A 12,442-nucleotide genomic window follows, 5' to 3' on the forward strand; every position below is an offset into this window, starting at 1 on the left:
ACTTCTTAATTTTCTTCCAATTTAGAAAACAGTCTATGCTTCTATTCTTCTTAACAAAGTGCATGACCTCACACTTTCCCATGTTGTACTCAATCTGCCATTTCTTTGCCTCCCAGCCTCAATACTACCAGTCCCTCTACATATCTTTGTATTGTTGGCAAACTTAGCCAGAATGCCCTCAGTTCCTTAATCTAGACCGTTAATGTACAAAGTGAAAACACTGACCCTTGCAGAACACCACTTGTCACCGGCTGTCATCCTGAGAAGAACCCTTTTATCCCCTATCTGTGCTTTCTGCCAGACAGCCAAGCTTCTATCCATGCTAACACCTTGCCTTGAACACCGTGGGCCCTTATCTTACATTGGTTCAATGAAAACAATGAGGTAACCCAGAAATAATTGGAGAAAAATAAAACCTCTAAGAAATTTACCTTAATATCAAGTCATCACTGTCCAAGCATGATGTCTACAGAAGTAGCTACAGGACTATGCAAATCAAGGTCAGAGAGGGGCATGACAAGGCAAAATCTGTTAGAGAAGGGTTTCTTTCTGTGCTGTCCATCTCTATGACTCTAATTAACTTTCATCCATCAATGAGAAAGAAGAGTCAATAAGTTGTCACAGATCACACCAACAAATGCTCTCCTGATAACCAGTCATGCTGTTAGAAACAACAAATGCTATCAAATTCCTGCCTGCCAGGAAATATCCAAGAGTTGACACTATCCCTGCTGAGGTCTACAAGGTTGGAGGTCAGAACTTGGGCAAGAAACTCATAACTCATAACTCTTCCAGTCCAGTTTACAACAAGGAGCCATCCAGAAAGAGTTCAAAGATGTCTCCACAGTCCACTTGTACAACTGGAAAGGAACTTGCCAATCTTGTATCAATCACAGAATTATCTCCATCCTCTCCATTACCAGTAAAACCTTCACCAAAATTCTGCTTAACTGCTTAATGCAATATCCCAACCAAGGTCTTGTACCATAGAATGAGTACAGTTTCAGCGAAGTTTTAAGAGCACCTGATATGCAGTTAGACAGCTTCAGGAGAAATGCTAAGAACAGAATTTGTTGACCTGACCAAGACCTTTGATACGGTCACCTGTGAGGGCCTATGGAAGGTACTAGAGAAATGTGGCTGCCCTGTGAAAGTCTTTGCAATGATTTAAGTTTCATGAAGTCATGCTTGCACATGTCTTAGGTGGGAATGGGTCTCCTGACCCATTCCCAGTAATGTAGTTAGACAGAGCTACATGCTAGTGTCAGCCATTTTCAGCATGCTTTACTCAGCTATGGTCAATAATGCCTTCCATGTTGGTGATTCTGACCTCAAAATCAGATGTTGCATGGTTGGGAAGCTGATTAATCTGAAATAATTCCAGACACAAAACAATGTTTCTGGGAATGTGCGACATAATTTGCTCTTTGCAAATGATTGTGCACTAACTGCTGGTTCTGAATGGACTTGTTCTCCAATGCATTTTGCAACTTTGTCCTTATAATCACGATGAATAAAGAAGCAGGAATGTATCAACCAACTCCAGGAAATTCCCATCTTAACCCAGTTTTTAGTTCACAACCAGAACGTGCTTTGTACAAACATGTTAGTGTTTGGGCACAGAGATCGTGTGCATTCCTGGCTTGGTGGGGAGGGATGTTGGTTGAGTTGAAAATAACATTTTTTGTGTAGCAAAGAGAGGATGACCATCTTTATAATGAATATAAGTCATACTATGCATTCTCACTGGGGAGACAGACCATTCAAGTTACGCTGTATCTTCAACCACATCAGCATTCTTAGGACAGTTATTCAGCATTTGTTAATTTTAATATGTATGCAGATTCACTATGGTGTAAAACTATTTCTGATCTTGTTCTTTGTATTGCATTAATACTTTCCATCTTACCATCTGACAGAGGACACAGTCCAGAAAGAATGCTAATTAATGTTGTTTTCCCAGTTCCGCTGTGACCCAGTAGTGCTGTGATCTGATCTTGATAAATATCAAATGACAAACCTGAAATAAAGTATATTACACACATAAAGACATTCTAATTTTTTTTGGTCCCTCAGAAGAAAGTAACATTATTTTCTCAGTCCTAATGTATCAGTCACCAACTATGAGGCCAAAGAAAGTTTTATCCATTCTGAACTAGGGCAGCCTCATACAATGCTGAAGGTCATCTGTCCAGTGAACCTGTAAGTGCTCTTTTGCAGGAACTATTTAAATGTTCCATTCTGTGCTTTTCCCTCATGTTTATTCAATTCTATTTGCAAAGTTATTATTGAATATGCAACCTTCAACCTTTCAGGCAGTGGATTCTAAATCATAATGAAGTGTAAAAAAAAGGATTTTTCTTCATCTCCCCTCTGATCTTCATTTGTCCTAATTTGCTGAGAGGGTCCTTATGGTCTCCCATCATAGACCACTAATAATAAATGTTATAGTATGGCCTGAAAGCAGATTCCCCATTTTTGCCACGATAGTATGTTCAAGGAGCCAACAGGATAGAATAGGGAGAAAATATAAAAATACTGAATAGAGGAAGCTTCAGTTTCAAAAATAAAATTCTAATTATGTTCTTCAGTTAAACTGGAACAAAGGAGTTTTGAATTACAATGAGTAGCTTGTGTCATGTCAGAGGAAGCAGTTGCTCAGAAATTTAACTCAAGGTAAAATATCTCAATGGCATGGTACGTTACATGCTAAAATGACACTTACTAATGTCAAATAGTATTAAAATTAGTCACTTAAAGAAAAGTAATACTTTATTAGCATATAAATGCATAGCAGACAAGGCACAGCAGTTTCTTATTTTTGAACTGAACAAAATTACCTGCCATTGCATTGGAACAAAAATTAATAATGAAGCAATCACTCTAACAGAGGATTACCAGAGACACAAACCTTTCAGTGCTTCTACTTTTTTCTCTTTTCCTTTATATAACTTGTGAACACCTTTTAACCTTAAAAAGAACCACAGTCATTGAGGATTGCACTCATTATTGAATAATGTTTTCTTAATAAATAGATAACTGTACCAAAAAATGTAATTTCATATTACAAAAATGTATTTTCTTAGCCAGTAGTCCCTCCCATTCTGATTAAAAGCCAAACAGGATAGAAAGAAATTGGAATGACTGACTCACATATTTGCTATAGACAAATTTTAACAATATTATTCAGCATTTCTAGCAGTGGAATTCTTTTGTAGTTAGTATATATGGAAAAGTGAAGTACAATAAAAGCAGTGCTTTCATCTGCAAGCAAAGATGATTTCTGGAATTTTGAAACCAACTCTGTAGATGAGAAGAAGTCCCTAATTTATGTGTTAGGAACGTAGTCAATTAATTAAATTTACATAGAATGTGAATGAGCAGCACAGAAATAGGCTGTTCAGCTCAACATGCGCTTGCCAGTGTTTATATTCAATGGCAGCTTCTTCTCACATTTCATTCAACTCCATCAGCAAATCTTTTACTCTTCCCTCATGACTAGCTCCCCTAAGTGCATTCATATTGTTTGTCTCAACCACTCCTTCTAACCACACTCTGGATAAACAGGCTTCTCCTGAAACTGCAGAAGATTTAAGATAGTTATCAATTTCCCTTGCCTCGGTTCAAGATGGTCTTAATTCACTCTTAGTTAGCCTGGGTGTAGAATCTTTGTCCTACTTGCTGACCAACTTGTAAATGGGGTAAATATTAATAGATAAATAAAGTAAAAGATAAAGTGTGAACATCACATCATTAATGACAATATACACTGAATATCCATTTGCCTTTAAAATTAACATATCTTCAGTCAGAGGCATTTGAAGTGAGATAACTAATGAATCTTGCACCTTAATTCAATTCTGTCTGTTTGACAACTGTATATGAAATATCATACAATAATTTTCTAACATTTGTATATTGCCATCATATTATGAAAGTTATTTGTTTAATTCAAAAGTTTTATCTTATAATAAATAACCTAAGAAATCTGTTCTCCAAAAGGCACTTTCATCCTTAGTGGGCCGATCATCTATTATTTGAGAATTTCAGAAACTAGTTGTGTATTACTTTGCTCGTAAGTTTATTCTTTTAATCTGCACATAATGATAGTTATCACCTTTTGGAACAGACAGGAAATTGAACTGGATTTCTTGTGTTATCTCTTGTTAAGGGGCAATTACATAGAACACCATTTTGCTCACAGTATGCATACTAATTTACAGAGTTCATGGCAAATTATTTTGCACATTATTGAATAAGGACATTGCTGTAATTCAATTTTTGGCACCCAAGCTTACCCATATATTATTCTATTAGGTCTATACATCTTCCCTGTGTAATAATGTAATTCACAAGCCAAAAAACATTACTTCATAACACAGTTTAACATCTACTTAGACATTAATAAAACCACAAAGTGGAGTACTTAGCATAGTTCTGCCACAGTTACATTAGAATCCAGGAAGTCCATCAGTTAAAATGGCAAGGTCTTCAATACCATGTCAAACTTCAAAATGAGTTCATTTTTAGATGCTGTTCATACCTGATTGCTTCTTTTCCTTTAAGTTCTGCAGGCACTGCTTCCACCACCTCATTAAATACAGGTCCAAGGCCAAACTCATTTTCACTAATTGAATCAATGTTAACATAATGTTTTTGTTTATGGAACCAGTATGAGGGTTTAAGGAAGTAGAAAAAGGGTTGACGTTGCCCAAATTCACCTAAATATACAAAGGAAGGTAACTAATAATAAAACATGCTGAATGAGAAATAATAAATACTAAAATATTATGAAATTTCTTCATTATTGAAACAAAGATTAAACAACTACATACTTATTAAAAGCACTAATCACACAGAACATAGCAGCAATGATAGAATTATCTTGGACTAACAGGGAGAAAGTGCAGTTTTTGAAACATTCTATTTCTAATGCAATAGAGGACTTTAAAGAAGATTTTGAAATCAAACAACTTAATTGTACACAGCCTACCCATACCAGAACACACAATGACACTGAGTCTATCTCAGTAAATAGAACTTGCAAAGGTACACCAAAAGGTCAAGCAGACAAGTAAAATGTTAATTTACTTTATTATCCTTAGTTAGGAACGTAATTTTTCTCTTGCATTCAGCATGTAACTCAAATCAAAATGCTCTGTACAATGCAATTTTGCTGTACGTCTCCATGACTTTGCAATGCAGTTTTTAGAAAGACTGCATAAGGCACAATAAGATATGAAGTGTAATACTTGTGCCGTATTCCATTTCTGCAGTATTCCATATGTGCCCCTAGATATTATCCTCTGTACAAAACTGTAGATACGTAAGTGCTTTAAGTGCATTTCATCTGCAAATAGGGTTGTATTGTTCAAGTAATATTTAATTTATAGTAATGCTCCTGTTTCAATGAATAATGATCATTTAAAGCACATAGAAATATTTAAAAACATAGAAAATAAATTCCAGTTTAGCTTTCAAAACAAGTGAGTCAAGAGTAATACAGCATACAACAAGTGGTTTAAAAAATTCAGACCGACATAATCTGAAGTATTCAAGTTGACTAAAGTTCTAGCCCAGCACACAGGGAAAATCTATTTCTCTAATCAATGAAGAGCTGACTGATTCAATACTGAATACACATAATAATTCCTTTTCAACACTCTCACTTTTAAACAATGACCAATCAAATATTCTTTTGCAGGATGAAGTACATTTGTGAAACTGGCAAGGATCATGACTCACGCACGAATTTACGAACTACAGTTATTTCATTTCAGTTGTCGAACGGCAGCTAGTAATTCCTCCTGGCAAATTAAATACATAGTTTCTCATGTGTATCTGAAAGATGAAATCACTGGTTTACTTGCATATTTACATACCTGGGAGAACTTGGTCAAGGTATACAGCAATAAGTAGATACAGGAAACTGTCGAGGACTAACATGAAAAGAGGTATGTATAAAGGGAATGGGCTTGCTGACAGATTTGAGGGCTGAGCACCATCACCAATAGCTTCAAGAAGCACAACCTAACAAAAACAAAGAGTTGTAATTAAAATACAATTCAGCAAGAAGTAAGGCAAGTTTGTTGTATACAATGTGAATGATAGTCGACAGAAAAATAACAAAATTTAATCAGTTTGTAAACAGTTTTCGGAGCGGTAGGAAAGAGAAAAAGAGAGAAAATTTCCACTGACAGCAACCAACAGTGCAGTAATCAAATTTATATTATTATAGCTGCCAGTCTATCCAGAAGATATGTTGTACACAATGGACACAGTGGCAATTTTGGCCAAAAACACCCACTCAAATTCCAAATGTCAGAAATAACTTAGATAAGATTAATAGTAACAGCAGATAGTAAACTTCAAAATCACACAGCATTGCAATTCAAGGTCAACAAAAACTAATAAAATCAGTTCAACTCCATAATGAAATTTTGAGGAAATCATGGATGGGTAATTATAATGTACAGATATTAAATTATTGTTCATATTATTTTCATTTACAACTCATTTTCATGAGTCTGAGGAATATATTTTACTAGAGTAACTGGCACATTTGTTTCATGAAAAATTATTCCAATATAATGTACCAACTTGGTGGAAACAATTCCCAAAGGACAAAAATACCAAGCTCAGTTTTGCCATGCAAGATATAGGAAGAAGTAATCAATTGTTTTTGACATGGATAAAACCAGTTTTGGCCATAAACAGTTAAAGCCAAGTAGCAGGGGAGAATCTGCTAAAATTAAACATGAAGGAGAAAACTCCACCCTCTTTGTGACCCCAGTTCTCCAAAAGCTTCTCTGTAGCCAGTGTGGTAAAGGCAAGACTAGGAAAAGACTGCATGCCAGACCAAGCAGTCAAATAAACAATGCAAAAGATCAAATTCTACTTAATATGGAAATTCAGTTAAGCAAAATATCATGGCTACTCATGGTGTATTAACTAATAAAGTGCCTTCTGCATTACTGATGTTGACATTCTACAATATAGGTAATATCATATGATAGTTTTGAAATTGGTGTACGCAAATCACCTAATGCTAATCAACATTGAAGTTTGTTAGCTTCAATGTTAATTTTGCCCAAAACCCAGCCCAACATTTTTTGAAAAGTAGAAAAATAACTGAAATTAAAAGAACCAATTGTATTCCCATTTTACACAATCAGATTAAGGACTTTAACACAATATCATTCAGTACAACAATAAACATTAAAAGAAGCAGGATCGTTAGTTTTACGTTCTGCTTTTAACTCGGCTCCTTTCACGGTGAATGTGAGATACACCAATGCCCATAGCATTGTGTGGCAAAAGCCATTTTAAGCCTGACTTCATTTAAATTTTCAAATCCAACTCCTGTTAAAGATAGCAAGAATGATGCAATGGCTAGTGAGTAAGGTGTGGGAAATTCTGGTGAATAAATGGAGTGATTAACCATATCTGCCCAACAAAATCAGTTTCCTGCATCTGAGTACCTGTGCAATTCCAATGGCTAAGGCACTAGGGGAAAATATACATAGTCCCCACACAGCAGACACTGGAAAGTCTCTGACCAGGATTGTAGGAAGGCTAAACAATCCAAAACCCATGAGCATTAAGGATCCAACCAAACCAGCAATCTTCTGATTCTTAAAAAGCGGAGTCAACAAAAATGAAAAGGGAATCTGTAAAAGAAAAGATTTACATTTTAAAGTTATAGTCCATTTTGACTTGAGTTTCTCTTACTGTGATCTAACATTTTCAATCCATTACACGTATGTACAAAGAAATCAGAGCACAAAAAAATGCTAATTGACCAATCAAGTCCATCCTTTCCAAAATATTTGTAAGTTAAATTTGTAAAAATCTATGTAGCTCTTAGTCCAGAATGGTTACATCCATGCATAGTAAAACAAGCTCAGAAATACAGACAACAGATATATATATATATTTATACATAGTTATTTAAAAAACAAATCAGTAAGTGACACTGATCAGAGTACAGCCTATATTATTCTCACTTTGTTTTTAGGAAGGGAACAAAATCAAGCCAAAGAATGTAAACCTCTCAGCTTCGCATCAGCAGTAAAAAACAAAGTGGAGTGTTTACTCAAACAAGTAATAATGGAATATCTAGCAACTATAACACATAAGAGGAGTCAGTCAATGGAAGTTTCAAAAGGGGAAATCATGCTTGACCAATATGAATCAACTCTCTGAAGAATGATACACACTTGAGTGCTTATGAAAAAGACACATTTTGTCAAAGTTTTTCATCTTGCATTCATCAGGGTAGTTCACAAGAATACCATTATAAAGTGAAAACAACATTTATACAATATGAAAGGTGAGTGATGATTGGATGGCATGTCGACCTTAATAAATGGATATGTCGCCATGCAGGATACATGAGTTAGTTGATGATTGACAGTTAACTGCCAAGTCTTGTTTAAATTTTAAGCAAGTCAGGTTGACTCTAACTGGTCAAGGTCCAGAGGACGACAGGCATTTCTTTCGTTGACTTGAAACACTTGCAATGTGTATCCATGTTTTTCTGTCTACAAAGAACAGGGTCCCACGTATTCATATTTAGCTGCCAGTACACACAAGTGCAGTGCAGTGCAGTGTGAGTCTGACTGACAATCTTAAATTGGTTGTCAACATGATTCTTTGCACACTCAAGATTATTTAGCAAATGTTACCCAAATGCCAGAGTCATAAGTTGAACAGTGTACTTTAAATCTTGCAAACACAGACTGGTCAGATAGCTGGTCACTACCTTTTTTTATTACAAACAGCCAAATAGATACATTCGGTCAGTCCCTTTGGGGTATGTGATCTACACACCAAGCATCACTCTACCACTGAGATTCTATACCACATTATTCATTCATTTGATAGGCAAAACTCCTTTCTGGCTTGATAATAGCATCCCATTAGTGGCAAACCCCTCTCATTGTTCCAGCTTAGTCTCAGTGCAAAAGACCTAGCTTCACCTGAGCTAGTTTGGGCCTGTATTCACTAGCATTTAGAAGGCTGAGAGGGGATCTGATTGAAACTTAGACAGATAAGGTGCAGAGAGAATGTTTTCCCTGATTTTGAGTCGAGAACCAGAAGTCTCAGTCGCAGAATACAGGGCTCCATTTAGGAGTGAGATGAGGAAGAATGTCTACAATCAAAGGGTAATGAACCTGTGGAAGGCTGCGGAGGCCAGGTTACTGAATATATTCAAGAAAGAAAAATATATATTTTCGATGTTAAAGGCATCAACTGGAGTGGAAAGAAAGTGGGCAGATGGCATTGAGATAGATGAGTAGCCATGATCACACAGAATGGCAGAACAGGTTCAAAGGGTCAAAAGGGACACTCGCACATAGTTTCTATGTTTCAACGTTTCATTAATCTGACATAGTGAATGATAAAACAAATCATGTCAATTAAAAGTACTCTATCCAAAATGTATTGCATAACTTGTCATATTGAAATTAAGGGCATGCACTGAACTAAACACATTGATTTTAATCTTGAATTTATGTTTACGTTTCAGCACTGATTAAAATTGGAGTATGACTTACTATGGAAATCCCAAACAAGAATAGCAATGGAAAGACGATCAATATGCTGCTTCTTGGAAACAGAGATGTCTGAGTGGCAATGACGGCCATCAGCAAGGACAGAATGAAAATTAAAACCATGTAGAGCAAGCCCCACGAAAGCCTGAAAATGAAAGGATTAGTCCATGATTAACAATGCATAAGCAGGAAAATAAGGAATACCTGTTACAAACTAGCATTCCATGCTAGCTATGTTCTCAAGGGAATATTATTTATTGATACTTATAAAAATTACTCATTCAAGCTATACAACCTATCAATCTATAGCACAGAGCCCTTTTGCTGTTATGCAGCCACAGAAACTCATGTTTATCAGTTTTTGTTGTGCACACAAGATAAGCTGTTCAACAAGAAAAATATTGGCTAATAGCTGTTTGAGCCACAGTCATCATCTGGTCACCGAGATTTTTCCCAACATTACAAGATGCATCTTCTTTCTTTACCCAAGAAGCCTTTCCTGAATTATATATGGTGTGTGAAACCATCAACTCAGAGGCTTGCTTTTCTCAAAACACTTAAAACTTCCAGATGATATTAAATTTACTCAGTGAATTTTATTTTAACCGCTGGAAAAACAAGTTCAATCTTGCTTCTGAAAACCAGATGTCATGTTGGATTACAATGATTTCAGTTATCGGGGCTGAGCTGATGGATCTAAAGGTTAGCAGGCACAGAATGCTCAACTGTCTCCTTCTTTGATTCTATCATTTTCAATGAAACAAAAATACTGACAAGTGAAGAAATCTACATGTCTTTTACAAAGCATAGAAAGAGTAAAGAAGTTTAAGTTCATATAAAATAACTTTCAGGACTGTAATCAATCTGAGTTATTTTTTGTAATCTAGACTCTTTATCACAATTTTCAAAACTTTTAAACATCTATTTGAAGAAAACTCTTAAGGATTGCTAGTTATTTATGTACTAATATTACAGCAATTTCAGGCATGGGCATATTTAGGCTTAAACATGAAAGTTTTGCAAAAATAAAAGTGATGGCGCTGTCTGCCTCAAAATAGGATTACACTCTTAAGGATTGCTAGTTATTTATGTACTAATATTACAGCAATTTCAGGCATGGGCATATTTAGGCTTAAACATGAAAGTTTTGCAAAAATACAAGTGATGGCGCTGTCTGCCTCACAATAGGATTACACTGAATCTCATTAATTTGTTGCATTTGTGAGATAGTCATGAACAAAAATTACAATACTTATAGAAAATTAAGTCTTAGCCATTTTGGTCTAAGTACTGTTTAAAAGTCATGCTATGTGTTAATTATTATCAAAGTATCTGTCTGACACAAAAAATTAACCCCCACAGAATCCCTACACTGCAGATGCAGGCCATTCAGCCCAACAAGTCCACACTAACCTTCTGATGTCCCACCCTGACCCCTACCCTGTCCCTATAACCTGCAATTCTCATGGCTAATCCACCTTGCCTGTACATCCCTAGACACTATGGGTAATTTAGCATGGCCAATCCATCTAACCTGCACAGACATAGGGAGAACGTGCAAACTCCACACAGACAGTCGTCCAAGGGTGGAATCAAACCTGGGCCCTGCCACTGTGAGGCAGCAGTGCTAATCATTGAGTCTCTGTGCTGCCCCACAAAAGTATAAGACATATTGTGTAGTCATATAGATTTTAATTCTTGGAGGTGTTAAAAATGTAAAAATCTAAAACAATTTTTCAAATTTTGACGTGTGTAACGTTGTGAGGAGCATGGAAAGCAGCTGCTCCCTTTAGTTGAAGGGTCAACATGATGAGACATAAGGTTTAGAGAGGATTTGGAAAAAAGGTCACCGAGGGTGGTGGGAGTCTGGGAGGGTGGTTGAGATGGGTAACTTCACAACCTTTAAAAATACTTGGATGAGCACTTGAAATGTCACAATATTTAAGGCTCTGGGACAAATGCTGGAAAGTGGGACTGGTGGAAATTTAGTGTAGACTTGATGCATAAAGGACCTCTTCTATACTGTATGGTTTATGATTTCCCTTCTCTTCACTTATCTCTCTGTAGCTTAGCTGGTATTGAATTCATCCCCTCTAATTTTCACTTGCTCCTTGTCACTGCGCTGTTAAATTTATAATCCTTCAATATGACTAGTTAAGAAGACAGCACAGCTGTTTATTCAGGTTCCAAAGACCTGGTCTCCATTGCTGTGACATCAACAACCTCACTTTTAGCAACTTGCCTTGCCTAAAAGATTTACGTCAAACATGCCAGCATGTATAGCTTACCTGTTTTGACCATTTCATTTCCTATCATTTGTGGTTCCTCTTAAAAGAAAACCAGTACCAAAGTTTGCATAACACTTATTTTAACTAATGCACAAAGTAATGAACTAATTTTGGCTCACCAGAAAGCAGAGTCATAAAGTCCCATCACCTTCATCACATCTTTCACTTCCTTTTTTTCTGTTACAAGGTTGATCAGCAGAAAATTGATAAAGGGCACAAAAGCAATAACAAAATAGAGAGAAGTGACAAAATGTGAAAAGATATCTGCACCAACATGACTTGGTAAGCCCATCATTTGTATGTGTAGAGGCATAATATCCTTCCAGACAGAATAATTGGTTTGTGTCTGTAAACAGAAATGGAAGCTGTTAAGTATAGTAAGATAGAAACGTGGGAAATTTAATAAAAAAAACTAATACAAATCCATTTTGATCATTTCAATTTTAACTTAGAAAATTACAATTTTACAAATGTGTGACTGTATTTTTTTCCAATGCTTGGAAAAATAATAGATTCAGACTGTGAACAAAATTTGATCCATCTTTTAGCCCAGCTGCACAGTACAATTAACAATGATGACCAATAGACTACATAGGG

General features: G+C 35.9%; 1 protein-coding gene across 5 annotated transcripts in view; it reads right to left on the minus strand.

Annotated features, from left to right (window-relative positions):
• The window catches only part of abca5 (ATP binding cassette subfamily A member 5), a 92,549-nt gene that overhangs the window by 55,637 nt on the left and 24,470 nt on the right, over positions 1–12,442 (minus strand). For all 5 annotated transcript variants that reach the window (XR_015761411.1, XR_015761412.1, XM_088000598.1 and 2 more), the window contains exons 5-11: positions 11,965–12,191; positions 9,561–9,702; positions 7,482–7,670; positions 5,883–6,030; positions 4,544–4,721; positions 2,912–2,970; positions 1,910–2,020 (exon numbers count right to left, since the gene is read on the minus strand). Coding sequence is in view for 3 of the 5 variants with exons in the window: in XM_088000598.1 (XP_087856724.1) it covers positions 1,910–2,020; positions 2,912–2,970; positions 4,544–4,721; positions 5,883–6,030; positions 7,482–7,670; positions 9,561–9,702; positions 11,965–12,191 (1,054 nt within the window). In the remaining 2 variants the exon portion in view is untranslated. The remainder of the gene's footprint in view (positions 1–1,909; positions 2,021–2,911; positions 2,971–4,543; positions 4,722–5,882; positions 6,031–7,481; positions 7,671–9,560; positions 9,703–11,964; positions 12,192–12,442) is intronic.

This window comes from Chiloscyllium plagiosum, unplaced genomic scaffold (assembly GCF_037043375.1).
Source record: "Chiloscyllium plagiosum isolate Xiang-an unplaced genomic scaffold, Cpla_swu_hap1 HiC_scaffold_25, whole genome shotgun sequence".
NCBI lineage: Eukaryota > Metazoa > Chordata > Chondrichthyes > Orectolobiformes > Hemiscylliidae > Chiloscyllium > Chiloscyllium plagiosum.